Below are 27,866 nucleotides of genomic sequence, written 5' to 3'. Positions count from 1 at the left end.
GCCGGGCCCGCTCACGGCCGCGTGGGAAGAGCGGGGCTCGACGGCGCGGCCGCCGGGCGGCCATGGCCACGCACGGGAAGCTGCGCCGGGAGCGAGGGCCGCAGGCCGAGTATGAGGCGCAAGTCAAAGGTGAGAGGGCGCTGGGCGCGCCCGGCCTGGCCCCCTGGAGGAGGTGTTCTTGGGGGAGCCGGAAAAGTCCCCCAGAGGGGCTGGGGGAAGGAACCCGAGCCGCCCGCCCGCCTGCCTCTCCACGGCCGCCTGCAGTTTCCCCTGCCTCCCTCGCCCCTTCTCTCCCTCCCTGCGTGCGCGGTGGCTCTGCCCTCCCCGCTTCTCCCTGCACCTCACCTAAGGAGCCCAAGGAGGGAAGGGGACACCCACCGGGTGCACCAAGGTGCTGCCCAGAGCGTGCCTCTCTAGCCTCGGGGAAGCCGAATACCTTGGCTTTGCTGGGGCGGGAGTGGGTGGGTAAGGGCGTCCTGATGGCTTTGCCCTCAAACCGCTCCATTCCCTGTAGCCCCGTCCCTCTGCCCTCCCCCTGGGCACCGAGGTGACTGCCTCAGCGTTTGAAGGCCACTGTGTCGGGGTCAAGCCAGGGCCGGGAATCTGGGCCTGAGAGACTTTCGGCCTCCTGGAGAGTAGCCCTCCTTGGGTTCTGATAAACACTCTGTCGCATCGCATGCAAATCAGCTTCTGCGGGTCTTATTCAGGGCGTGGTGACTCATACAAAGGGAAGAAGGCAGCAGCCAAGCACCAGCAGTTTGAGGCCCTAAAGTTTTCTGGTGTCTTCAGACGCACGACCTCCTGTATCACCCCTGAGTGGCTCAGTTTTACCAAGGAAGGAAATCGAAGCTCAGAGAGGAGCAGTGACTTGCTTGGGGTCACACAGCCCTGTAGTTCACAGGAGGTAGAGTCAAATGACCCCTGCGTTTCCTTCCAGTCCGCAGATGCAGGTTCCAACGTGATTGTCCAATGAAAGCAATTTACACCAAAATATGCTCCAGTCCTCCCCGGAGGGGACTTTGAGCAGGGCGAGCCAGCTCTCCAAGCCTTGCCTGCACCATTTCTCAGCTGGAGAGAGTGACCCCCAGCCTGCACCCCCCAAATGTCATGAGGCCGAAGGACTTGGGAGACTCTTCAGTCAGTAGATACGGGGCTGTTCATTCACACTGCAAAACTGGGGGCTTGGGCGAGGCTGTCCTTTAAGATGCTCCTTGCCTGCTCTGGATGTCTGGTGATTTTAGCTTCTGTTCCCTGTTCCCCTGCCCCCCACACCGGCCGAAAGAAACTTCCTACTGTGCTAGCAAAACAGGATCGCTCTCCTGCCACCCTAGCTTCTGAAAGGTCAGCACAGTCGTGGTTTGGGAGGCCATCTTTTCTGCTTTGTTTGTCAGCAGAAGTGAGACTGAATGCCTTGCTCACAGGAAGTGCTGGGGGGCCCGGGCTCGGCTCTGTGGTTCAAGCATCCGTGGATTCCATCCTTCCTTTTGACAGATGGGCCAGGCCCCGAAAATACAGTGCCGAGCCAAGGAGAAGCAGTCTTGCTCCGCACCGGCTCACGGGTCTAGTGGGGGAGACAGAGCGTAAACAAGCTATCACACCATTCATTTCAATCATGATGAAAAGCACCGTCGAGGGAAATCGCGGATGTCGACCAAGGGGGTGGGAAGAGGCCCAGACCTAGCTGGTGCGGGGGTCAGGGAGGGGTTCCCCGACGAGCGCGTCCGAGCTGAGAGCTGGACTCCGACGGGGCCTAGAGGCTGCGGAGTCCGAGAGACACGGACGCGCGTCTGCTTGACCCCAGCCGGCAGGCAGGTCCGAGTCCCCACCCAGGCTTGGTTGCATGCCCTGAAGAAGAAACCCAGCGATGTGGCGTGCCAGCCGACCACTCAGTGCTCTCAGTTGTCTTAGGTTCCCAGGGGAAGGTGACATCTCGGAGCCCTCTTGGAACGAAATGAAATAGACTTCTACCCCAAAAATGTTACCCTGATTCAGTGAAGACTCTCCTGATACAGGTGGCATAGAGCCCACCCCAGCTGACCCTGGGGCCTGGCCTCGGCTTAAGGAGCCTCCGCGTGGGCTTCACTTGCTCCGTGGAAAGAGTGCCCCCCCTTGAGTCATTGCACCGAAAGCGCGGGGGCGGTGGCCGCTGGGCGTCTCACCGAGCTAGTCCCAGTGATGGATGGGGGTGGGGAGGCCGGGGGATGGGTTAAGCCTGAGCCACATCTCGGGGGCCTGGAGTCAGGGAGCCGGGGAGAATCAGAGAAGGGGGGGTGCTGTGTAGGCAGAACCCATGCCGGCTGCCACCTGCCCCGCAGCCCCAGGAAATCACTGGATTTGGGGCCGAAATCCACGTGGTGCCAGCGTCCCTCCCAACAGCCACCCTGGGTCCTGCCACTTCCTGCCTCCTCCCAGGCTGACCCCTGGTCCAAGCCCCTGACTGTCTTTTGCCTGGACTGGTCCGTAGCTGCCACCTAGGCTGGGCACGTTTCCTCTGTCACCTCCCTGCGGCAGCCCAAGGGAGCCCTGAGCACGAAGCCAGACCGCAGGGCTCGGCTGCTGGGGCTCCCTCTCCCTCGGGGTCCGGGGGGGAGTCCGGCCCCACCACGGGCCCGGCGCCGCCCTCATCTCTGACCACCCCCCGCCCACGTCCCCTCCAGCCTCCACTGTCCCCTCTGCCTGAACACTCGTCCCCCGGATGTCTCTGTGGCCCCTCTGTCACTTCCTTCAGCTCTCTCTTCCAGTGTCACTGGTTCCTGACCACCTTCCTCTGCAAGAACCCCTCCCTGCCCCCCACCTCCGGCTCTGTTGTCCCCCAGCTCCCACCCCAGGCCCGACATTCTGCCGAGTGAAGAAATCCATTCATTTCCGAGATTGGTAATGTTGCTCCTTTACGAGTTGCCGAAGCTTGTCATTCAGGCGGTTCTCTGCCTTAGGTCTGTGTGGGGAAAGCAGTATTGCCAAATCGAGCTAGTGATAAGGCGACAAAAGCCAGCAGTGTGGGGGCCCTGGAGGGCGCGGCTCTCTCTGCCGGGAGGCGGGGGTTGGGGGTGCCCTGGGGGTGGGTAAGTGGGAGTCGGTACTGGGGACAGAAAACAGACCAGCTGCCTCAGTCTTGTCACTGGCAGCCCTGGCCCTGGGGCTGAGGCCGCGACTTCGCTGCAGGTTTGGCCGAGCGCCACGGCGGCCTTGCCCTTAGGCAGCCCAGCCTATCTGGTTGTTTGCAGGGGAGGCCACCCTGCCTGGTGTCCGGGGCACCCAAGGGGCAGGAAGTGGCAGGGGAAGCAACTTGGGGGCTTTCCGGGCCCCCAGGAAGAATGGGAAGCCCCAGTGGGGACGGACACGCTGGGGCCGGGGCAGTTCTGCGGTCCCACCGCCCAACCTGCTCCTGCCCTCCAGGGTCCGTCAGGCCTCCTCCGGGCTCCTCCGTGGTTGGGACTAGCTGCTGCCCTCTAGCCTCAGCCCAGAGGTCCCTTGCCTCAGGCCTGGCCCGAGCCCAGCTGGACGGCTCTGCCTGGGTCTCCTCCCTGGAGACCCAGGCCCTCGCCCTCGGGGGCAGGCAGGACAGCAGCGGCTTGTGTCTGCCTCCCCCCCCCCCCGCCCCAGCAGGCCCTGCCCCGGCCTGAGGCCCGGTCCCCCGTCCCCCCACAGAGATGCGCTGGCAGCTGGGCGAGCAGCTGCGCTGCCTGGAGCTGCAGGGCGAGCTGCGGCGGGAGCTGCTGCAGGAGCTGGCCGAGTTCATGCGGCGGCGCGCCGAGGTGGAGCTGGAGTACTCCCGCGGCCTGGACAGGCTGGCCGAGCGCTTCTCAGGCCGCGCAGGCCGCCTCGGGGGCAGTGGCCGGGAGCACCAAAGCTTCCGGTGGGTACCGGCCGGTGGGGTGGCCGCGGCGGGGCCCCAGGCCCGCTCCCGGTCTGAGTGGCCCTCTGCCCCCAGGAAGGAGCCGTCCCTCCTGTCGCCTTTGCACTGCTGGGCTGTGCTGCTGCAGCAGACGCGCCAGCAGAGCCGAGAGAGCGCGACCCTCAGCGAGGTGCTGGGTGGGCCCATCGCCCAGCGCCTGAGTCACATCGCGGAGGACGTCGGGCGCATAGTTAAGAAGGCAAGGCCCCCGTCCTAGCCCCGGGCAGGGAGGTGTGGGCGGCCTCGGGGTCTAGCGAGCCAGCCGGGAGCCCCTGGCTGCTCAATGCAGAGGCCCCGGGCTGCGCCCCCCCCCCCCCCGGGGCGGCAGGGAGAGGGGAGCAGGTTGGAGCCTGATGCCCAGCGGGGGCGGTCCTGTGCTCACACCCGCTCCTCCCCAGAGTAAGGACCTGGAGCAGCAGCTGCAGGAGGAGCTCCTGGAAGTGGTGTCAGAGCTTCAGACGGTGAGAACGCCGCCGCCGGGCCTGCCGGGTCACAGGGAGGCCAGCGCGCCGCCGCATCTCCCCGAGCCAGGCTCGAGGTGGAGGACGAGGCGTGCCCAGGAGACACCTGCTTTTTCAGGGACCAAGAGCACCCTGTCTCCCGCTCTGGGCCCTGGGCGGTCGGGCTAAGCGCTCGGGTCGGAGTCCCAGATGGGCTGGGGGGGGGGCGGGGGGACCGGCTGCCTTCAGCAGGGCGGTCCGGCCCTGGGCCTCGCTGCAGGCCAGGAAGACGTACCAGGTTTACCACACGGAGAGCGTGAATGCCGAGGCCAAGCTCCGGGAAGCCGAGCGGCAGGAGGAGAAGCGGTCGGGCCGGAGCACCGCCACCGCCGCTGCCGCCGCCGCTGCCGCCACTGCTGCCTCTGCGGCCACCAGCCCCGAGGCAGGGCCCCTCCGCAAGAGCTCCGTCAAGAAGGGAGGGCGGCTAGTGGAGAAGGTGGGCCTGGGGGGCACCCGTCTGTCGCCCAAGGCTCTGGCGCCCTGTCTTTGTCTTTTGTCAAGAGTCCTCAGCCCTCGGGGGGGGGGCCAGCAGGCAGGGCTGGCTCTGGAGGGATCCCGCAGCGCGGGTGGCAGGCAGAGGGGCAGGAGGCCAGCCACCAGGCCTGAGTGGTCAGACGGCCGTGGGGCAGCATCGGGCGGAGAGAGAGCGGGGGTAGGGGCGTGGGGGTGGGGGTTGCACGGGAGGCGGAGCGGGGGCAGCCGGCTGCGTGGTGACCCTGGGGCTTGCGTGGCTCTGGGCAGCGTCACGCCAAGTTCTTGGAGCACAAACTCAAGTGCACAAAGGCTCGCAACGAGTACCTGCTCACCCTGGCCAGTGTCAACGCTGCCGTCCGCAACTACTACCTGCGGGATGTCCTGGATCTCATGGACGTGAGTGCTGGCTGGCAGGCGGGGCCGGGGCCCGGTGGCCTGGTACCCGGAGCCCACGCGAGCTTCGTCCGCGCTTTCTCCCCAGTGCTGTGACACAGGATTCCACCTGGCCCTAGGGCAGGTGCTCCGGAGCTACGCGGCGGCCGAGAGGTGCACTCAGGCCTCCCAGATGCAGGCCCTGGGCAGCCTGGAAGAGGCAGTGGAGGCCCTGGATCCTCCAGGGGACAAGGCCAAGGTGCTGGAGGTGCACGCAGTTGCCTTCTGTCCCCCGCTGCGTTTTGACTACCAGCCCCACGAGGGGGATGAGGTGAGGGTTGCTGCCTGCCGCTTGAGGCAAATGGCTTTGTGTTTTCTGGTCTTCACTGTGACGGTAGGTGAACCGAATGAATTTCATGTTGCTGTGGAGTTGAAACTCCTGCATTCAGCTCACTTCCCAGACCTTCATTCAATAATGGCTTCAAGGCAAATGGAGCCCAGACTTTTCCGAAATGGCTTTTGAAGCAAGCAGGTCCCTTCTGCCCTTGAGCCAAGGGACGCGTTCCGCTCCCCACCCCACTCCCCACAGTGGCAAGATGCCAACAGTTCTCGGGCCACTGCTAGGTGGTATATGGCTGTCCGTGTACTCTTCTTGTCGTGCTTCTGTGTATGTTAGACATTTTATGATGCAAACTTGGGGGAAATGATCCATTCAAGCAATACCATATAACCAGGCATCTTTTTTTTTTTTTTTTTTCCCCACCGCGCCTCCATGCACAAGTTCCCAGGCCAGGGATCCAACCTGAGCCACAGCAGTGACAACACTAGGTCCTTAACCTGCTGAGCCTCCAGGGAACTCCTAAGGATGCTTTTTCCTTGCATCTTAAAGTTTTGAGGTCATATTGCTCCTCTGATAATTTCCTTCCCTTAGTCTTCTTTTCTCTTGCTTTCAAGAATCCTTTAGTCGTTGTTCTCTTTTTCAGGGCCACATCAGTGGCATGTGGAGGTTCCCAGGCTAGGGGTTGAATCACGGCTGCAGCTGCTGGCCTGCGCCAGAGCCACAGCTACCCCAGATCCAAGCTGTGTCTGGACCTACACCACAGCTCATGGCAACGCCGGATCCTTAACCCGCTGATCGAGGCCAGGGATCTAACCTGCCTCCTCATGGATCCTAGTTGGATTCGTTTCTGCTGAGCCACGACGGGAACTCCAAGAATTCTTATAATCAGATATTCGATCTTGTGGGTTAATTATCTCATTTCCTTTTCTTTTTCCTATTTCTCATCACTATACCTTTTTTAAAAAATGATTTTTCTTTTTTCCATTATAGCTGGTTTACAGGGTTCTGTCCATTTTCTACTGTACAGCAAAGAGACTCAGTCACACACATGTGTATACATTCTTTTTCTCCCATTATTCTCCATCAGGCTCCACCCTAAGTGACTAGATTGAGTCCCCAGTGCTACACAGCAGGATCTCATTGCAATCGTCTGCATCTGTGAACCCCAAGCTCCCCGTCCATCCCACCCCCTCCCCCTTCCCCTTGGCAACCACACGTCTGTTGTCCACATCCATGAGTTTCTTTTCTGTGGAAAGGTTCATCTGTGCCGTATGTTAGATCCCAGATATGTCATCACTATACCTTCTAATTCTGCTTTTTTGGACTCTTTTTTCCAACGCTTTGTTGACTTTTTCTTAAAAATTTTACTTTCAGGAGTTCCCGCTGTGGTGCAGTGGGGTAAGAATCGGGTCGCCGTGCAGGTACAGGTTCAATCCCTGGCCTGGTGCAGATGGTTAAGGGATCCGGCATTGCCCCAGCTGTGGCGTAGGTCGCAGCTGTGGCTCAGATTCAATCCCTGGCCTGAGAACTGCCATATGCCACTGATGTGGCCGTAGAAACGAGAGTTCTGCTTGGTTTTCCAAATTCCTGTTTAAAATAACCCTTTGTTCTTATTTCCTGGGTACAGTGTCTTCTCAGATCGTTCTGAAATGTTCCTTTTTTTCTCGACACTGCCCTCCTTCTTCTTGCTTTGATCTGTCTTCCCGTTTAGAGCTCTCCCTCAGATGGCTGGCCATTCTTGGCCATCCGTTTGTATTTAAGAGACGGGTTGGGGATTTGACGTGTGCGACGGAGCTTGTCACAGTGGGTTTCCTCGCAGGGTGGCTGGGCGAGGGGCACCCATACCAATGGGGAACCGGGGATGGCTCGGTAAGCGGGTGCTAGAAGGACTCACAGGACTTGGGCGAGGGTTAGGGGACTCGGGGGAGGGGCTTGGCTCTGGCTTGGATGCTGTCAGCAGGCAGGCGTAACCATGACCGGGTGTCTTAATAAACCTTCTGGAGAAGACAGAGCGGGGGCGAGGTGAGGCTGGCTGGCATCGGGGAGGACGGCACAGTCGCAGACGGACGTTCGGGCACTGCTGTGGCTTGGGCGAGGTTCTGATATTGATGCTCTGTGACATCCCTTGTGTCCAACAGGGTGACCCCAAGGCGCGGCTGTGAGCTCCCGGCCAGCCCCGCAAGGAGGCAGCCGCTTTGCTCTCTCTCACCAGTGGGGAATTTTGTCTTAGTGTCCCTGAGTCCAGAATCTCTGTGATTTATCCTTTCCAGAAAGTAACTCTCTAGTTTTCTGCTCATTGTGTAGGTTTGCGGGGGTGGGTCTTCGAATGTTTCCTGGAGCCTGGGTAGAAAATGTATGGAGGTGGTAAATGTGTGAATTCACATTGCTGGGCAACAGTCACCACCACCTTTCCCCAGAACTTAAAAAAATTTCAATTTTATTATTTTATTTTATTTTTGTCTTTGTAGGGCCGCACCTGCAGCACATGGAGGTTCCCAGGCTAGGGGCCTGTCCAGTCGGACCTGTAGCCGCTGGCCTGCACCACAGCCACAGCAACGCAGGATCTGAGCCGCGTCTGTGACCTACACCACAGCTCACGGCAACGCCAGATCCTTAACCCACCGAGCGAGGCCAGGGCTCGAACCCACCTCCTCAAGGATGCTAGTTGGGTGTAGTATAGTTGACCTACAGTCTTGTATTCGTTTGTTTCTGTCTTTTAAGTAAGTTCTTTGTATCATTTTTATTAGATTCCACATATAAATGATATCATGTGGTCCTTGTCTTTCTGTCGGACTCACTTCACTCGATATGAAAATGTCACAGTCCCTCCATGTTGCTGCAAATGGCATCCTTCCCCACTGTCCCCATTAGACACTGACCCCCTCCCCCTCCCCCAGCCGACTTTCTGTCTCTAGAAATCTGGCTGCTCTCGGGACCTCATACAGGTGGAATCATATCTTTGTCCCTTTGTGAATCACATTCCATTGGGTTTACTTCCACTTTTGATGCTTTTTTTTTTTTTTTTTTTGCTTTTTAGGGCCGCACCCGCGGCATATGGAGGTTTCCAGGCTAGGGGTGGAATGGGAGATACAGCTGCCGGCCTATGCCACAGCCACAGCAATGTGCGATCCTTAACCCACTGGGCGAGGCCACGAATCGAACCTGCAACCTCGTGGCTACTAGTTGGATTTGTTTCCGCTGCGCCACGACTGGAACTCTGAGAGGTGTTTTGAGTAGCACTGCCAAGAACGTCCGTGCACAAGTGTTGGTGGCACGGGTGTGCTCTTCTTCTTGGGACGTCGTCCTTGCCATGCTTCAGATCTGGGTGTACCCAGCGTCAAGGCTGCTGATCCCGTACATCAGCCAGCAAGGCAGTGAAAATGTGCCCCGGAGACCTGGGTGCCCGCTGCCCAGCCCACCCCTCAGCCCCTGGGTGCTGCTCTGTGCAGGTGGCTGAGATCCGGGTTGAGATGGAGCTGCGGGATGAAATTCTGCCCAGAGCTCAGAATATCCAGAGCCGCCTGGACCGACAGACCATTGAGACAGAGGAGGTGTGAGGGGCGGGAGACATGGGGCCGGGCGGCGGTGGCGTCCCCTCTCCCTTCCTTCTGACCTTGACTCCCTGTCCCTCACCCGTCCCTTCTTCCTGCCCTGGTGCCGTCCCCTCCCCAGGTGAACAAGACGCTGAAGGCCACCCTGCAGGCCCTGCTGGAGGTGGTGGCATCGGAAGACGGGGACATGCTCGACTCCTTCCAGGCCAGTCCCTCCACCGAGTCCCTCAAGTCCACCAGCTCGGACCCCGGTGCGCGGCAGGCCGGCCGGAGGCGGGGCCAGCAGCAGGACACGGAGACCTTCTATGTCACGGTGGGAGGCGACCCGGGAGGGTGGCCCCAGGATGGCAGGGGGAGGGGCCGGAGCTGGCACTAAAGCTTGGGACTCTTCTTGGGGCTCTTTCCAGAAACTGCAAGAGTACCTGAGTGGCCGGAGCATCCTCGCCAAACTGCAGGCCAAGCACGAGAAGCTGCAGGAGGCCATTCAGCGAGGTGGGCCCCGCTCCCGGCCCCATGGCCCCTTGCTCGCCGCCCCTGCCGCAGCTGGGCTGTCCCGCCCCGGGACGTCCTCTCTGCCCAGCGAGGGCCGCAGCCTGGATCCTGCCCTTGGCCCTGAGGCTGCGCCTGGCCCTCCACGGTGCCCTGAGGGACCTCATGGCGTTTTCTCCTCCCCAGGTGACAAGGAGGAGCAGGAGGTGTCTCGGTGAGTCCTTCACGAGGGCCCCATTCGTCCTGAGGCCCGGCAGCGTCCCTCCCTCCTCTCTTTGGGGCCCAGCTCTGCTGTTCGGTCCTCCGTGGCCTCAGTTTCCCACTCTGCCCGGTGGGTTCTGGAAGAACCGTAGAGCTCCAGCATCCTGTCTGGCTGGGCGGGGGGTCGGGGCAGCCTATTCTCCATGCCAGTCCCCTTGGAGCCAGCTCCTGTTCACCACAGGACCCAGTACACACAGAGAAAGTTCCAGAAGAGCCGTCCTCCTCGGCCCAGCTCCCAGTATAACCAGAAACTCTTTGGCGGAGACATGGAGAAGTTTATCCAGGTACCTGTCCCTCCGGCATTGTGCTCTCTGTCCAGCCCCAGGCCACCTCCGGGACCGGCCACCGGGCTCTTCCCGGCTGGGCCCCTTGGGAACATTTTTAGGGCTGAGGAGTTGATTGTAACACTGGGTACCAGCGAGGGAAATAAGGGTAGCAGGAAAGATCAGAAAAGAAGAAACAGGAGTTCCCGCCGTGGCTCAGTGGTTAACGAATCCGACTAGGAGCCATGAGCTTGCAGGTTCGATCCCTGGCCTCGCTCTGTAGGTTAAGGATGCGGCGTTGCCATGAGCTGGGGTGTAGGTCACAGACGCGGCTCGGATCCCGTGTGGCTGTGGCTCTGGCGTAGGCCGGTGGCTGCAGCTCCAATGAGACCCCTGGCCTGGGACCCTCCATAGGCCGCGGGAGCGGCCCTGGAAAAGGCAAAAAGACAAAATAAATAAATAAATAAATAAATAGCATATTTGATGCAAGGCACGGCCTGCCGGAGCACCCGGGAGGTCGGACAGCCAGGCGTGAACCTCACGGGCCCTGCTGTCCACCGGGTCACGCTTCGTTAAGGGAAAACAAAAGCGAGCCAGTGACAAGACGGGACCCTCTCTGTCCCTGTCCCCAGAGCTCAGGCCAGCCTGTGCCCCTGGTCGTGGAGAGCTGCATCCGCTTCATTAACCTCAACGGTGAGTGGACCTGGGCCCTCCTGCCGCCACCGCCAGCCTGGCGCCCATCCTGGAGGGCACCCAGGAGACTCAGCGCCACCGGCTCTTGGTCTTCCTGCAGGCCTGCAGCACGAAGGCATCTTCCGAGTGTCGGGCGCCCAGCCCCGGGTCTCCGAGATCCGCGACGCTTTTGAAAGAGGTGGGGACCGACGGGGCGGGCTGGGTGGGGCGGGGGCGCTGGGAGAGCCCGTGTGACCCACCATCCCCTTTCCGCCCCTGCCGCGTGGCGCTCAGGAGAGGACCCACTGGAGGAGGGCTGCACGGCGCATGACCTGGACTCGGTGGCAGGGGTGCTGAAGCTCTACTTCCGGAGCCTGCAGCCCCCGATATTCCCCCCAGACCTGTTTGGAGAGCTGCTGGCTCCTGCCGGTGAGGCCGGGCGGGGCCGAGGCCCGGGGGCGGCGGGGGGGGGGCTGCCCAGCGGCCATGGCCGTGGCCATGGCCCTCACGCCCTTCTCTCCTGGCTGCTGGCTGGGCCGCAGAGCTGGAGGCCCCGGCAGAGCGCGTGGAGCAGGTGAGCAGCCTCCTGGCCCGGCTGCCTGGACCGGTGCTGGTGGTCCTGCGCTACCTCTTCACCTTCCTCAACCAGTGAGTGCTGCTCGGGGGGGGGGGGGGGGGCAGGGGGCGGCCCAGCTGCGGGCGGGGCGCCGGGGCGGAGAGCCCCACCGCCTGACCAGCGTGTGCCCCCAGCCTGGCCCAGTACAGCGACGAGAACATGATGGACCCCTACAACCTGGCCGTGTGCTTCGGGCCGACGCTGCTGCCCGTGCCTGCCGGGCAGGACCCGGTGGCCCTGCAGGCCCGGGTGAATCAGCTGGTGCAGACGCTCATCGTGCAGCCCGCACGGGTTTTCCCGCCCCTGTCCCTGCTGCCCGGGCCTGTCTATGAGAAGTGCATGGCACCGCCCTCTGCCAGCTGCCTCGGGTAGGTGCCTGCTGCCCCCGGGAGGGAGGGCCAGCAGCCGAGGGGGCAGCCCTGATCCACTCATCCTCCTCCCTCTGCTCTGGACCTCAGGGATGCCCAGCTGGAGGGCGCAGCCGGGGAGAACGAGCCGGAGCTGGAAGCTGGGACCCTGGCCCAGGAGGATGGTGAGGGAGCCGGACAGAGGGCCCCACCCCGACGCGGCCCAGGGTGTCCGCTCCGAACCCCTCACCCGGCTCCCCTCTTCTGCGCAGACCTGGAGGGCGTTGTGGAGGCCGTGGCCTGCTTTGCTTACACGGGCCGCACGGCCCAGGAGCTGACCTTCCAGCGCGGGGATGTGCTGCGGCTGCACGAGCGGGCTTCAGGCGACTGGTGGCGGGGCGAGCTCGCCGGGGCCCGGGGCCTCATCCCGCACAAGTACATCACGTTGCCTGGGGGGTGAGTGAACGGCGCCCCGTCCCCCGAGTGCCCGTGACCCGAGGCCTGCGGTGGCCCAGAGTGACCCCAAGCCCAGAACGAGCATTCTAACCAGCCTGTCTTGCTGACCCAGGGCAGAGAAGCCTGCCGCGGGCCAGGGGCTGCCGGCTGCCGGGGAGCTGGCAAGCGGTCCAGAGGGTCTCCCGGCCCTGGACTTCATCCAGAGGTGAATCAGGGGGAGTTCTCGTGGGGGGCTTGGGTCAATGCTGGGGCAAGGGTTCGATCCCTGGCCCGGGAACTTCCACATATCTTGGGTGTGGCCAAAAAAAAAGACAAAAAAAAAAAAATTAGAGGTAAACAAGCGGAAGATGTCTGGCCCCTCGGGAAGACCCCTCCCGGTGGCCTGCTTGCCCACCCCAGGCTGGAGTGGGTGGGGTCAGGCTTTTGCCACGTGGAGAGCCCGGCCCCGCTGTCCCCCTCCCCTCGGCCACGCCCCGGGCTGGGAGCAGCCGCTGCCAGGCAGTGTAGGGACTCCCCTGGCTCACTCTCTGTGCTCTGCAGGCCAGAGCCATGCACCCCACTCGGGGGCCCCTCTGGGCACAGACGGCACTGCTTGGTCCCAACGTCCCCAGAGCGACACGTGGAAATGGATAAGGTGAGAGCTGGGACTGGCTGTGTGGCAGGCGCGGGGCACTTCTCTGGTGGGGGGCGGTCTCTGCTCTCCCTTCTGAACCCGAGTCTTCCCTTTTGAGGTTCCAATCTGACTTTCCTGGCCTGAGACCTGCTGGCCGGGCCCAAGCTAGGGAGGGCGGGGCAGGGTAGAGGGGCTTCATGTTGGTTCCTGAGCAGACAGTGGTGAGCGGCGTGGGCCAGGGGCTCCCGGGCAGTCTCCCAGACTGGCATCAAGAGCCAGGCTAGGTGACAGGTGGTGGCATGGCAGGCACTTGGCGAGCCGGGGAGGATGAAACGGACAGATGGAAAAGAGGCCGAGGGAGGCAGCTGATGGGGGAGCCGGGAGAGTCGTGGTTCTCGCTGGATGTGGCCCCGGCAGCGGGCGCAGGCTGGGGAGACCCGGCTCCCTGCTCTGTCCGCTGGGCCCAGCCACTACCTCCAGGGGAAGCCCGGACGACAGCGTGACCACGAGGACAGAGTGCAAGGGCACGCGGTGTCCTGGGTGTGGCCCAGTGTCCAGGCCAGGGAGCCGGAGGGCACCTCGCTCCTGGGCCCGTTGGCAGCACTGACCTGTGGAGGGGCCTGGCCAGCCGGGGGGCCGCTCTCACCGGATGCCCTCCCCGCCTCCTCCCGCCAGGCCGTGGCGCAGACCATGGACTCTGTGTTTAAGGAGCTCTTGGGGAAGACTGCCAGCCGGCAGGGCCTCGGGCCAGCGCCCACCAACTCCCCTGGCCCTGGGCCCCGCAGCCCGAAGCCCGCAGCCTGCAGCCGCCTGGGCAAGAACAAAGGCTTCTCGCGTGGCCCTGGGACCCCAGCCTCACCTTCGACAGCCCATCCCCAGGGCCTGGACTCCCTCCTCAAGCCACATTGAGGTGTGGCCAGCCTCCCTGCCCCAGGCGGCCGCCAGCGAGACTGGCCATGCGCCCCAGGCCCTTTGCTTCTCCTTGGTCCCGTCGGGCACGCCTGCTCACGACCCTTTGCAGAGAGGAGGACGCAGCTGCCCTACCACCACCGCCCCCCGCCTCCTCCGCCCTGACTGAGGCCCCCCTGGGAGGCAGCCGAGGAGGGAGGCTGGGAACGGGTCCTTCCCGAGCTTGGCTGTGACGGTTCGTCAGCCGAGGGCACCTGCCCAGTGGGGGGCGGTGGGCGTTGGTGACCATTCATAAAATCCTGCGCATTACTCCCCATGCGAGCCAGTTCTCTGTCGTGGGGAGCTGGGCAGGTGGGTGTGGGGTCGGCCCCCCAGCACCCTCACTGCTCAAGGCTAGCTCGCGGGGGGCACTCAGGAAAGGCGGCAGGTGGGTTCCTTGGCGCTGGGCTGTGTGGGCTGGGGACCTGCACCTCTGAAGTCCAGTCACCTGCGTGCCGGGGGAGGGGTCTGAGACGCTCGCCTTGCTGCCCACACCCACTGTTACCCTGATCCAAGGAGACTCGCCAGGTGGAAAATGAGCTGGAACGTTTATGAGGGAGAGAGTCAGAAGGGAGGGCAGAGGCGGACTGGAGGGGTGGAGAAAGGAAGCTTCCATCTCTCTGGCAGGGCAGGCACCAGTCGGGCTGAAAGCCATGTGCCGCCCCCGGAGCCTGCAGCACACCCCCGCAGCCCCTCCCCGCGCCCGGCGCCAAGGAGCTGCCTGCCGGGCCCCTCACAACCTCGGAGCCCATTCCCAGCGGGCCCCTTCTCCCAGCGGCTCCCAGGCCAGACCCAGGCAGGCAACTGAGCTTCCCGGAGCCCCTGGAAGGCAGGCAGCCCCTGGCTTCTCAGGACGAGGTGTCCCTGGCCGAGAAGGAGCTGGCGGTGGCGCAGGACTCCTCTTGGGGCCTGAGGCTGGGCGGGGTGCGCCTCCGGGGGCAGCAGAGCAGGCTCCGCAGCTCCGAGGAGATGCTGCTGCTGAAGGAGGCGTAGATCCAGGGGTTGGTACAGCTGTTGAGGCTGGCCAGCAGCATGAGCAGCACAAAAGGGGGCCCTGCGTGGGTGGAGGAGTGTGGGCTGCGGCTGAGGGCGCCCAGAGAAGGCGAGCCTGTGCTCGGATGGGGGGGGCGGGCAGCGGGCGGCCCAGCCCCGGTGGCCCCCGCGGCCCTCGCCACAGCCACACCCACCTTCCCGAGGCGCCTTCGGGTCCCACACGGACCAGAGCTGCACGAGGAAGAAGGGCGCCCAGCACAGCACGTACACAGCCACGATCACCAGCGTCATCCTCGCCGTCTTAGCCATGGCCGCCGACACCCGGGCTCCCTCGCGGGGGCTGCCCGCCCGGCGCCCCCCGCGGTGCCCCCCAGCCCTCTCCGCCGGCCCCGGGACCAGGCTGGTGTGAATCTCCCGGAAGATGAGCACCTGGCAGGCGGCGATGCCCAAGGCAGGCGCCACAAACACCATCAGGGCGATCCACGTGACGTAGGCACGCAGGCCCCAGGGCTCGGCAAAGCGGGCCCAGCAGTCGAGGACCCCGCTGCCGTCTCCCACGTCGCGCTGGGCAAAGATGAAGAGCTGGGGCAGGCTGAGAAGCAGCGAGAAGGCCCAGGCCACCAGCACCGGCCGGTTCCAGCGAGCTCCACCTCCGTGGCGGTATGCCAGCATGGGGCGGCAGATGGCGCGGTGGCGGTCCAGCGTCATGGCCAGGATCATGTAGGAGGAGGCGTACATGCCTACCATCTGCAGGTACTTGACCGCCCGGCACAGGGCATCAGGCCCACGGAAGCGGTAGGTGGCATCCCAGGCCAGCTGGGGCAGCACTTGGAACAGAGCCACGGCCAGGTCGGCCAGACACAAGTGGCCGATGAAGACGTGCATGGGCGCCCAGCGGCCCCGCCGGCCCCGCCGCACCAGGGCCCCCAGGACCAAGCCATTGCTCAGGGCCACGGCCACAAAGACCGTGGACAGCAGGGCCAGCTCCACCCGGGCCAGCAGCGGGTCCCGGTCGTCCAGCGGCTCCCTCTCGCTGCCGTTGCCGGGTGCGGCGGGCCACGAGAGGGCCCGGGGCACAGCTGGGCGGGGGGTCGGGGGAAGAGGGCCCGGTTAGGGCGTGTGCTTCCCGCCAGCCTCCCACTTCCCGGCTCCCGGCCCCGGCCTGCCAGCAGAACACACATCCTCCCCCCAAGCTCATGTGGCCGCGAGGGAAGGGCAGCCCCCGACCCCGGTGAGTACACAGGGCCGCGTCCTCCCCTCCGCGTGGCAGCAGCCTGGAGAAGAGCGGCTTCCTCCAACCCCGCACGGCCCCCCTGCATCATCTTACTGGGGAGAGGCTGGGGGAACGGGTGCGGCCCGGCGGCAGGAACTCACCCGAGGTGGTGGCTCTGAGCATGGTGGGGCTCGGCAGGCGTGCAGAGTGCCTGGAGGAGATGGGGTGTGAGCTCAGCCTCCCAGCCCAGGGACCAACCCTGCTGCCCGGAGTCTCGGACAGGGGTCCTTAGAGAGGGGCCGGGGTGGCGGGGTAGGGGTCTAGCCTGTGCTTGTACCTGCGTGTGTGTGTGTGTGTGTGTGTGTGTGTGTGTGTGTGTGCGCGCGCGCGTGCGCGCTCCAGTGGTCAGGCTCTGGGGTACATCCTTAGCCTTACCAGGTTTGGTGAGGTCTGGCCACTGAGCCAGACATGGTCGTGGGAGCCCTGCTACGCTCCTCTCGGGACTGGACAGAGGAGATTGACAGAGGGACATACAGATGTATGAACCAGCCCAGGACCCACCTCAGCAGCCCACGAAAACCAAGGCAGACATATGGACCCCCCCTGCATGACAGAGGCCAAAAGAGGTGCCCATCGGAAGGTTGCGGACAGGGTGGGAGAGCTGCTGTACTCCCTTGCAGCCCCTTACCTGGCCAGGCTCCCGGCCTCCTGGGCAGCTGGGCAGCAGCGGGCACAAAGGTGGCCCAGGAGCTCAGATCTGCTCTCCATCGCCTGCCCCGCCCCAACCCAGCCCCTGGGAGTGACCTGCCCGGGAGAGACTTCCTCCCCCCTCCTCTGCGAGCCTCCCGCCTCTGGCCTCCTCTGCTTCCCTTCCTGGCCCCAGCCGTCCGAGCTCTGGCCCCAGGACTCCTTTCTCCCCCCTGGAGGGACCGGAGCCCTCTTGAGCTGGTGGCCAGCTCGGCCCAGCAGCAACCGGCTGTCCCGCACCACCCCTGCCCCTGCTTCACGGGGCCCACCGGATTGGAAAGTCCATCTATTTTATAGGTGGGGACACAGACGAGGAATGGGTGGCACGGCCGCAGGATCCCACGGCTTTGCCGTGGCAAAGCTCTTCTTCCTTCTGCCCCTCTTTGGCCCTGGGTGAGGCTCCCTAGGTCCCACCACGAAGACGGAGGGCATCGCTCAGGCGCATGCCCCTTCCCCTCCTCAATTAGGGGCCGGAGATGCGGGACAGGAAGGGAAGGGGTGGGGCAGGGTCCAGCCAGGGCTCCGTGGGCCCCTGTGAGATCCACTTCCTCCCCGAGGCTCTTCCCACCCTGCCCTCTCCCCCACCTCTGCTACCTGTCCTGGGAGGAGGGGGCTCCTGCACCCACGCAGGCGCTCCAGCTCCCCCCCACCCCCGCTCTCACACACACCCTCGCATACCGGAAACAGCCATGGGCCCACAAACCCACGTTCCCCACGCCCCTGCCCACCCCACCTCCACCCCTGCTCTTGCCATAGACCTTGGCCTCACTCAGCCCAGGCTGGCCCAGCCCAGCCTGAGGCAGCCTCCTGCATGCCCGCTGGGCTCTGGGCTGAGATGGGCCTTTTCTTCCTGTTTGTCCATCTTCTCTGTTGACCTGCAAGGCTAGGGACCGCCTCTCCCAGACCAGGACCAAGCACAGCCAAGGCCAGGCCTCGTCTTCCTGGCCAGAGAGTCTGGCGGTGCCAGCAGGGGACATCGAGGCAGGCGTTCACCATACCCCCAATGTCACCGCTGCGGCGTGGGTTTGATCCCTGTCCCAGGAACTTCTGCAGCAACCCCAGCCGCAGCAGTCACGATGCTGGGTCCTTAACCCACGGAGCTGCACGAGAACTCCTAGAATGACTTTTCCTGAGGCTTTTAGAAGGAGGGTGCAGGATGCCTCACCTTCTCCCTGGAACCGCTTGAAACGATAGATCCACAGAAATGATAGAAAGGGGACTTCTTGGGCAAGATTCTAGAACAGGTTTTTCTTTTTTTTAATTCTTTTTTTTTTTTTCTTTTCTAGGGCTACTCCCACGGCATATGGAGATTCCCAGGTTAGGGGTCTAATCGGAGCTGTAGCTGCCAGCCTATGCCAGAGGCACAGCAATGCTGGATCTGAGCCACGTCTGCGACCTTCACCACAGCTCACAGCAATGCTGGATCCTTAACCCACTGAGCAAGGCCAGGGATTGAACCTGCAACCTCATGGTTCCTAGTCGGATTCGTTAACCACTGAGCCATGACGGGAACTCCTAGAACAGATTTTTCAAGGAAAACTGAGCCACTGGTGAAAAGTCATACCACACCCAATGTGTCCTGTCTTCTTTCCTTGTGCCCCCTTGGGTGCCTCCTGGGACCCTGGTCCCCAAGACTGCCAGCTGAGGTGGGGGAGCGCATGTCCCCACTTTGCCACTTCCCAGCTGTGTGGCCTTGGACAGGCTGGGGCCAGTAATCTGGGACTCAGCTTCCATCTGTAAAATGGGAGTCTGACGCTAACGAGTTGACCAATGGCGATAGGACAGGCAGAGCCTGGAGCCAGCAGGTGATGAAGCAGCTTCTTGGCCTGGGGAGGGCCTCGCAGGAAGCGAGGGAGGGAGGTGCCCCGGGTGGGTCAGGGAAGCAGCGCCAGCCTCCTGGGTCAGCGGGCAGTCACCCCATCATGGCTTTCTCTGCAGGACTGGACGAGGTCACCCAGGGTTGCATCTTGTGGAGAGCTGGCGCAGGGCCAGGCCGTCTCTGCTTCCTGTTGTTCAGCCCGGGGCGGGGCGGTAGTCTCGGGGAAGGCCCCCCCCCCACAGCTTTCTCCCAGCTCCAAAAAGCAAGGCCAGGATGGAAGGTGCTGGCAACCTCTAGGAGGAACCGAGCCCTCAAGGTAGGAGGGGGTGCCGGACAGAGTCTGGCTCCTTGTCTGAGAGCCCCCCCGGCTCAGGAGCCCATGGATGCATGGGAGGGTGTTGCATGGGCGCTGGGCCAGGTGAGAGGCCGGGCCAGGCTGAATGCCGCGGCCTGCAGCAAAGAGCTCATCAGAGGCCAGAGGCCCCAGCATCCCACCCCCAGCCCTGCCACCAAGAAGGACTTGGCTCTGGAGCTGCCAGTCAGCCTCAAGCGGCCTCAGGCCCAGGGCAGGACTGAGGACGATGCCCCCTCTAACCTGCCCAGTACACTTGCCCTCCAGGACTGCACTCTCGGAAAGGGTTCTGTGGGTGGCGAAGCTGGGCCCTGATCTCCCCCAGCCCCGAGTCTGAGCAGAAGTGGGCAGGAGGCCGCCGGGGCAGGGGGGCATCCATCACTGGCTCTCAGTAACCCGAAGCCTTTGCTTAACAAATGGGTGGAGTTCTCGTCGTGGCTCAGTGGAAAAGAATCTGACTAGCATCCATGAGGACGTGGGTTCGACCCCTGGTCTGCTCCGTGGGTTAAGGATCCGGCGTCGCTGTGAGCTTCGGTGGAAGTCGCAGAGGCGGCTGGGATCCTGCATTGCTGTGGCTGTGGCGTAGGCCGGCGGCTACAGCTCCGTTTGGACCCCTAGCCTGGGACCCTCCATATGCCATGGGCGCGGCCCTAAAAAGACCAAAACCAAAACAAAAAACCAAGTGAGCAGAGGTGGAAGGCCCCGGGAGAAGCCTGCAGGCAGGCAGACGGCCTGAGGAGGAAAGGCGGGTCCCAGGCCTTGGATAAGATCCTTGAAGCTATTTCAGGGATGAAGGAGAAAGAGGACATGAAGAAAGGGCAGTGAAAGAGCCAGGAGACAGCCAGGAGGGCGTAGGTTCCCGACACTGGGAGGGAGACAGGTGCCCTCAGGGAAATAAGGAGCCAGCGGCGCTGCTGTGGAGCTCGGGGGGCTCAGACTGGAAAGTAAGCCACGTCTAACTCCCCCCGGCCCGGCCACGGCACTCAGCCTTCTCTCCGGGTCGTCGAGAACTTAAGAATCAGCTTTGCTGACGTATGCTTAGCGTACAGCACAATTCACACCTCGTTTCATGAGATTGGACACACACGCACTCATAACCACCGCCGCAATCATGATAGAGAGTATTTGCCTCATTCCAGAAAGTTCCCTCCTGGCCCTTTGCAGCCTCCTTCCCAATCTGGAGCCTGGCAACCACGATTTCCCTCTGACTGTAGATTTCTCGTTCCTGGAGTTTTATATAAATAGCATCATAGACTAGGCAGTATTCTGTGTCTGGCTCTTTCCCTCGGCAGGATGCCTTTGAATTCCTCTGTGCTGCGGTTTGAGTCAGAACTTTGGAGCATTCTGTGGCAGGGCTGGACCAGAGACAGCTTATTCCATTCCCGGCTGATGGACAGGGGTTGTTTCCAGTTTGGGGCGCTCAGGAAGAAGGCTGCTCTGGAGGGAAGCGGCTCCTCTGACCACTGGGATTGCTTTCTACCCGCGCACCGGTTCACATCCCGCCCGCACACTGCACTGGCGCCGCATCTTGGCCCGCACTGCTGTGATCAGTCTGCACATTTCTCTTTTAGCCTCTTTAATTTTGACCATTTTATTCTGGTTTTATTTTGCATTTTCTTTTCGTGGTTCTCTTTTTAGGGCTGCACCCTTAGCATATGGAGGTTCCCAGGCTAGGGGTCGAATCGGAGCTACAGCTGCCGCCCCGCGCCACAGCCACAGCAACGCCAGATCCGAGCTGCGTCTGCCTCCTACACCACAGCTCACGGCCAGGGATCAAACCCACGTTCTTGTGGAGACGAGTCAGGTTCTGAACCTGCTGAGCCTCACGGGGCAGTCCCTATGTTGCTTTTTCTGAGTTCCCTGGTGGAGTTGTCACTGCTGTGACTTGGGTCATTTGATGCCCAGCAGGGGAGCTTCGGCCTGCTGCCAGTGCAGCCGCCCAAAAGGGAAAAATATAATAAATATCTTTTGCATTTTTATGACGGATGATGGTGAGAATTTTTCATGTCCTTATTTGTTGGTTGTATATATTCCTTGGAGGCGTATCTAGTCACATCTTTGGCAATTTTTTAAAGTTTTCTCATTTATCGGGTTATAGAGTTTTTTTCATTTTGTTGTTGTTGTTGTTGTTGTTGTTGTTGTTGTTGTTGCTGCTGCTATTTCTTGGGCCGCTCCCGCGGCATATGGAGGTTCCCAGGCTAGGGGTTGAATCGGAGCTGTAGCCACCGGCCCACGCCAGAGCCACAGCAACGCGGGATCCGAGCCACGTCTGCAGCCTACACCACAGCTCATGGTAACGCCAGATCCTTAACCCACTAAGCAAGGGCAGGGATCGAACCCGCAACCTCATGGTTCCTAGTCGGATTCGTTAACCACTGCGCCACGACGGGAACTCCGAGTTTTTTTCATTTTTAATATATTTTGGCTCCAAGTCCTTAGGCAAATAGGTTTTGCGACTATTTTCTCCCATTCTGTGGCAAATGTTTTAAATTTCGACAAAGTCTAATTTTATCCTTTTTTTCTTTCACGGTTTGTGGTTTTTGTGTCTTCTCTAAAGTCTTTGCCAAAGTTCCCGTCGTGGCTCAGCAGCTAACGAACCTGACTAGGAACCATGAGGTTGCCGGTTTGATCCCTGGCCTCGCTCCGTGGGTTAAGGATCTGGCGTTGCTGTGGCTGTAGTGTAGGCCAGCAGCTCCAGCTCCGACTGGACCCCTAGCCTGGGAACCTCCATATGCTGAGGGTGCGACCCTAAAAAGACAAAAAAATAAAATAAAAATAAATAAAAAATAAAAGTCTTTGCCTAACCCAGTGTCACAAAGATAGTCTCCTATGGCTTCACCCAGAAAGTTTATATTTCTGGCTCTTACATTTAGGTCTGTAAATGATTCGTTTTGAGTTAAATCTTGGGCATAGTATGGGGTCCCTTTTTTTTTTTTTTTCCTTTTTGTCTTTTCTAGGGCTGCACCGATGGCATATGGAGGTTCCCAGGCTAGGGGTCGAATCGGAGCTGTAGCCGCCGGCCTACACCACAGCCACAGCCACGCCAGGTCCGAGCTGCGTCTGCGACCTACACCCCAGCTCACAGCCATGCCAGATTCCCAGCTCACTGAGCGAGGCCAGGGATCGGACCAGTGTCCTCACGGATCCCAGTCGGGTTCGTTACTGGTGAGACACGACGGGAACTCCCAGGTCCATCTGTTGCATGTGAATACGCAGGTGGTCCAGAACCAATTAGCTTTGCCACCTTCACCACAAGTGGGTCATATGTGTGCGAGTCTATTTCTGAGCACTCAGTTCTGTTCCTCTCCCTTTCTTTTTGGCTTCGCCCTTGGCATGTAGAAGTTCTCCAGCCAGGGATTGAACCCATGCCACAGCAGTGGCACTAGGCCACCAGGGAACACCTTGTTCCTTTAATCTATATGCCTCTCCTCTAGTTAAGTCTTGACATCAGAGAGTATAAATCCTTCAACTTTGCTCTTTCTCAAAATCATTTTGACTAGCCTAGGTAATTTGCATTTCCATATACATTTTAAAACCAGCTTGTCAGTTTCTACAAAGAAAAAAAAGCCTGCCAGGATTTTAATTGCTATTACATTAAATCTGGAGACAAATCTGAGGAGAATTGGCGTCTTAACAACAATGAGTCTTTCCACCCATGAATGTGGGTTCTTTCTTTTCTTTTTCTCTCTTTCTCTCCTTCTTTCCTTCTTTCCTTTTCTTTTCTTTTCTTTTTAGGGCTGACCTGCAGCATATGGAGATTCCCAAGCTAGGGGTAGAATCAGAGCTACAGCTGCCAGCCTACACCACAACCACAGCAACACGGGATTCGAGCCATGTCTGTGAGCTATCCCACAGCTCATGGCAATGCCAGATCCTTAACCCACGGAGTGAGGCCAGGGATGGAACCCACATCCTCATGGATACTAGTTGGGTTCTTAACCACTGAGACACAACAGGAACTCCTGAAAGGAGTATTTCTTCCTATTTATTTAAGTTTCTTTAATTCCTCTCAGCAATATTTTATAGTTAACAAAATACAGGCTTTGGAGTTCCCACTGTGGTGCAATGGGATCGGTGGTGTCCCTGCAGCTCTGGGATGCAGGTTGATCCCTGGCCCAGCACAGTGGGTGAAAGATCCAGTGGGTGACCTAGCTGTAGCATAGGTCACAATTGTGACTCAGGTCTGATCCCTGGCCTGGAAACTCCATATGCCACAGAGTGGCCAAAAAACCAAAAAAAACCAAACAGATTTTACACATATGTTTCTGAGGTATCCCTAAGTATTCTTTTTTTTTTCTTCTCATTTTAGGGCCACATTTGCAGCATATAGAGGTTTAAGGGCCAGGGGTCGAAGTGGAGCTGCCGCTACCAGCCCACACTACAGCCACGGCATCACCGGATCGGAGCCACGTCTGCGACCTACACCACAGCTCACGGCAACGCTAGATCCTTCACCCACTGAGCGAGGCCAGGGATGGAACCGGCCTCCTTACGGATCCTAGTCGGGTTCTTAAGCTGCTGAGCCACGACGGGAGCTCCCTCTACTCCCTGGTTTTGATCAGTGTCTCTCCAAGTGTGGCCGTGATTGAACCAATGTCACAGCAGTGACAATGCTGGATCCTTGAACGGCTGAGCCACAAAGAAACTCCTGTAATGGTACTTTTCAATCTCAATTTCTGATTGTCGCAGGTATAAAGAAATACTTGATTTTTGCACATTGACTGTTTATCCTGCAACCTTACTAAGCTCACGTATTAGCTCTACTGGTTTTTTTTAGATTTCTTAGGATTGTCCCTTACATAGAATATCCTGTCATCTCTGAATAAAGGCGTTTTTACTTTTTTAATCTCTAATCTATATTCCTTTCATTCCTTTTTCTCATCTTACAGCGCTAGGGCCTCCTGTGCAATGATGAGTGAAAGTGATGACAGCAGACAGCCTTGCCTTGTTCTTTTGTGTGTGTGTGTGTGTGTGTGTGTGTGTGTGTGTGTGTGTGTGTCTTTTTGCCTTTTCTAGGGCTGCTCCTGCGGCATATGGAGGGTCCCAGGCTAGGGGTGGAATCGGAGCCGCAGCCACCGGCCTAGGCCAGAGCCACAGCCACGCGGGACCTGAGCCACGTCTGCGACCCACAGCACAGCCCACGGCAACGCCAGATCCTTAACCCACTGAGCGAGGCCAGGGATGGAACCTGCAACCTCATGGTTCCTAGTCGGATTCGTTAACCACTGAGCCAGGACGGGAACTCCTGTTTGCATCTCTTAATGGCCAGCAACCTCTTGGATCTGCGTTTGGGCTCCACACGTTCAAGCCTCAGCACGATGTTCTTTGTGGTCATTTTAGTCTTCTTCTGGAAAAGTGGCTTCGTTTGCCCGCCATAGCCACTCTGCTTCCCATCACAGGGGCTCTTTCCCTGCGTGTTCAGGGAGTCCTTGCCCTTCTGATTATACTGGGTCGCTTTGTGAGGCCGATGCCTTCCACACTTCCTACAGAAATCCCTTTGGATCTTCGGTGCGTTAACCATCTTTGCAACAGAGGCCTCTTCACAATGAGAACGGGAAGATCGGGTCCACGTTCCCGGGCTCGCTCTGCTCATGCCTCACAGGAAAGGGCTGGCTGTTGAATGTAATCAGATGTTTTCCCTACGTCTGTTGAGACGATCACGTCATTTCTTTTTTAGTGGTTGCTCTGTTAATACGACTAATTACATTGACTGATTTTCAACTGTCAAAGCAAACTGGAACCTCATTTGGTCATGATGTCTTATCTTTTTATATATTGCTGAATTTGATTGGCTAAAACTTTGGTTAGTGTTCTTACATCACGTGCAGCCGTGAGTGGATGCGGTCTGTAGTTTCCTCTTCAAGTAATGTCTTTGGTTTAGGTTTAAGGATACTGCTTACCTTGTAAAATGAGCTGGGAACTCCTCGCTCCTCTTTTATTTTCTGGAAGAGTTGGTGTAGAATTGGCGTCGTGTCTTCCATAATGTTTAGTAGAACTCACCAGTGAAGCCATATAAGCCTGGAGTTTTCTTTGTTTTCCTTTAATAGATGCTTTATTTCTTCCTCAATGAACTTAGTTTGTATCCCTCTCAACATTCATCTATTTCATCTAATGTATTTCCATATGTTTTTCACAATATTCCCTTATTATGCTTTTGAAAGTTTGTGAGATCTGTACTGAGGGCCCCTCTTCTCTTTTTCTTTCTTTCTTTCTCTCTCTCTCTCTCTCTCTTTTTTTTTTTTTTTGTCTTTTTGCCTTTTCCAGGGCCGCTTCCCACGGCATATGGAGGTTCCCAGGCTAGGAGTCAAATTGGAGCTCCAGCCGCCGGCCTACACCACAGCCACAGCAACGCTAGATCTGAGCCTTGTCTGCAACCTACACCACAGCTCAAGGCAATGCTGGCTCCTTAACCCACTGAGTGAGGCTGGGGATCAAACCCACGTTCTCATGGATCCTAGTCCGATTTGTTTCCTGTGAGCCACAAGAGTAACTACATCCCTCTTTCATTTGTGCTATTTGTAACTTATATCTTCTCTCTACTTTTCTTCTGATCACAGCCTTTGGATTCATATATTTACTGTATTATTTTTCTGTCTTTTTTTTTTCCCAGTCGCAGACAGCGCCAGATCCCTAACCCACTGTGCTGGGCCGGGTATTGAACTGAGTCCCAGCGCTCCAGAGATGCTGCTGCTAATCCCATTGCACCACAGTGGGAACTCCTTGTTATTGATTTCTTTTCTTTTCTTTTCTTTTCTTTTTTTGCTTTTTAGGGCCACACTCATGGCATATGGAAGTTCCCAGGCTAGGGGTCGAATCAGAGCTGCAGCCACCGGCCTACACCACAGCCACACCAGATCTGAGCAGTGTCTGTGACCTACACCACAGCTCACGACAATGCCGGATCCTTAACCCAATGAGCGAGGCCAGGGATCAAACCCACAACCTCACGGTTCCTAGTCGGGTTCGTTTCCGATGAGCCACGACGGGAAGTCCTTGTTACTGATTTCTTTTTTTTTTTTTTTTTTTGTCTTTTTGCTATTTCCTGGGCCGCTCCCTCGGCATATGGAGGTTCCCAGGCTAGGGGTTGAATCGGAGCTGTAGCCACCGGGCCTACGCCAGAGCCACAGCAACGCGGGATCCGAGCCGCGTCTGCAACCTGCACCACAGCTCACGGCAACGCCGGATCGTTAACCCACTGAGCAAGGGCAGGGACCGAACCCGCAACCTCATGGTTCCTAGTCGGATTCGTTAACCACTGCGCCACGACGGGAACTCCCTCTTGTTACTGATTTCTAATTCGACTACATTGTGGTCCGAAATCCTGTTTTGTACGATTTTTAGCCTTTGCACATTTATTGAGGCATATTGTCTATGTTGGTGACTAGTCCATCTGCACTCGCGAAGATTGTGTGTTGTCTTGCTGTTGGGTGTAGTATTCTATAAATATCAATTAGGTCACTTTGGCTGGCGGTGTTGTGCAAATCTATAACTTAATGATTTTTCCCCTATTTATTTTGTCAATTACTGAGAAAGGGACGGGAAAGTCTCCAGCTAGGTTTGTAGATTTGTCCATGTCTGGATCCCTTTGGTGCCGTCAATGTTGGTTTCATGTATTTAGGAGCTTTGTTATTAGGTGCTTGCATATTTAAAATGATTATGTCTTCTCGATTACTTGTCCTTTTTCCCTTATGAAAGATTCCTCTTTACTGCAGGCAAGAGTCTTTGTCTTGGATTCTACTCTGTCTGAGCTTTTGTATGCTCAGTGTTTGTGTGGTGGTATCTTTTCCCATCTCTCTACTTTCAGCTTGTCTGTGGCTTTATGCTTGTAAATAACATAGAGCTATTTCATCGAGCCTGTCGGGCTCTGCCTCTTAACGGTAGCCCCAACAATATCTCCCGTTCCCCATGCTCTTTTGCAACCGTGCCACGTTCCCATCAAGAGGTGGGACCTAACCCTCCCCCTATGATCTGGGCAGGCTTGTGACTTGCTTCTAATCAACATGATATGGTAAGGGTGATGCCCAAACCAACCTGTACGGACATGCTCTCCGTGGCTCTGGCTCCAGCCGGAACTGCCCACTGGAGCCCTTCCCAAATTCTTTTCTTTTTTTTAAGTTGTGGAATCGATGGATCACATGGTCATTCTCTGTTTAGGTTTTGGAGGAAGGCCTTTCCCATATACTTGACTCACGAAAACCGTGAGCAATAAGAAAATGTAATCAAGCACTAAATTTTGGAGCAGTCTGTTATGCTGCAGCAGTAACCGGAATAGAGTTTTAGTCCATTTAGTCCATTGGGTATTTACTATAATTATTGATATCTGGGGGCCCAAGTATATCATCTCAAAGCTCGGTTTCTTTTCTGTTTTTCTGTTTTGTTTTTTTTTTTACGGCTGCACTCACAGCATATGGAGGTTCCCAGGCTAAGGGTCGGATCAGAGCTCCAGCTGCCGGCCTACACCACAGCCACAGCCATACCAGATCCGAGCCGCATCTGTGACCTCCACCCCCGCTCACGGCAATGCACCGGATCCTTAACCCACCGAGCGAGGCCAGGGATCAAACCTGCATCCTCGCAGATACTAGTCGGATTCATTACCACTGAGCCACAACAGGAACTCCTATTTTAGTTCAAAATAAGTTCCAGACGAAAGAAAGTTTGGAATGAGGAAAGTGGAAGAACAAAGCTACTAGAAGAAAACATGGGAGAATGTTTGTAGTCTCATCTGGGGCTGCAACTTTATTGCATCTTCATTTTCGTAGGATCTTTTCACTGGTATAGATGTCCAGACTGAAATTGCTATTTTTCTTTCAGCATTTGAAGGTCTTGTTCCATTATCTTCCAGCCTCTATTGTTTCTTTAGATCAGGCGTCTGCTCTCAGCCTTATCCTTCCTCTGCATGGAGTATGTCTTATTTTTTTCTCTGACTGCTTTCAAGTTTTAAA

At 58.7% G+C, this 27,866-nt stretch overlaps 3 protein-coding genes across 5 annotated transcripts in view; 2 read left to right on the top strand and 1 right to left on the bottom strand.

Annotated features, from left to right (window-relative positions):
- ARHGAP4 (Rho GTPase activating protein 4) lies at positions 1-14,072 on the top strand. 3 transcript variants are annotated; one of them, XM_085007535.1, is made up of 23 exons: positions 1-129; positions 938-1,341; positions 3,649-3,856; positions 3,932-4,094; positions 4,294-4,356; positions 4,616-4,831; positions 5,137-5,265; positions 5,351-5,572; positions 9,031-9,132; positions 9,254-9,445; positions 9,540-9,624; positions 9,808-9,835; positions 10,064-10,166; positions 10,778-10,838; positions 10,939-11,016; positions 11,112-11,246; positions 11,360-11,465; positions 11,568-11,801; positions 11,892-11,965; positions 12,053-12,236; positions 12,349-12,441; positions 12,777-12,870; positions 13,525-14,072. In XM_085007535.1, exons 3-23 carry the CDS (start codon positions 3,651-3,653, stop codon positions 13,756-13,758), a joined length of 2,802 nt encoding a protein of 933 aa, XP_084863661.1. In that variant the 5' UTR covers positions 1-129; positions 938-1,341; positions 3,649-3,650; the 3' UTR covers positions 13,759-14,072. The 3 variants fall into 3 exon arrangements, with proteins under 3 accessions (XP_084863661.1, XP_003135532.3, XP_084863660.1); XM_003135484.6 differs by lacking the exon at positions 938-1,341; XM_085007534.1 differs by lacking the exon at positions 938-1,341 and having other exon boundaries at positions 11,892-12,236.
- A 256-nt stretch (positions 14,073-14,328) lies between these two features.
- On the bottom strand, positions 14,329-16,727 carry AVPR2 (vasopressin receptor 2). The gene is given in 4 exon segments (NM_214232.1): positions 14,329-14,851; positions 14,985-15,869; positions 16,165-16,214; positions 16,692-16,727. Coding segments are annotated over 3 exon segments (1,113 nt in total). The 5' UTR covers positions 16,187-16,214; positions 16,692-16,727; the 3' UTR covers positions 14,329-14,645.
- Positions 16,728-18,688: 1,961 nt separating this feature from the next.
- The window catches only part of L1CAM (L1 cell adhesion molecule), a 40,726-nt gene continuing 31,548 nt past the window's right edge, over positions 18,689-27,866 (top strand). The window contains exon 1 of the mRNA XM_085007520.1: positions 18,689-18,885. The gene's annotated coding sequence lies outside the window, so the exon portion shown is untranslated. The remainder of the gene's footprint in view (positions 18,886-27,866) is intronic.

Source organism: Sus scrofa, chromosome X (genome assembly GCF_054392235.1).
Source record: "Sus scrofa isolate SSC_HxYL_T2T_F1_AM1 chromosome X, Sscrofa_HxYL_maternal_Yorkshire_Landrace_v2.0, whole genome shotgun sequence".
Taxonomy (NCBI): Eukaryota; Metazoa; Chordata; class Mammalia; order Artiodactyla; family Suidae; genus Sus; species Sus scrofa.
The sequence above is the reverse complement of the archived record's forward strand: the minus strand, read 5'-3'. Positions and strand labels throughout refer to the sequence as shown.

Excerpts from the sequence above, each read along its gene's own strand:
- ARHGAP4 (XM_085007534.1), top strand. The coding sequence starts at position 63 with ATGGCCACGCACGGGAAGCTGCGCCGGGAGCGAGGGCCGCAGGCCGAG. Across the intron at positions 4,832-5,136 it reads GAGGGCGGCTAGTGGAGAAG|CGTCACGCCAAGTTCTTGGA; the intron begins GTGGGCCTGGGG and ends GGCTCTGGGCAG. Across the intron at positions 5,266-5,350 it reads ATGTCCTGGATCTCATGGAC|TGCTGTGACACAGGATTCCA; the intron begins GTGAGTGCTGGC and ends CTTTCTCCCCAG.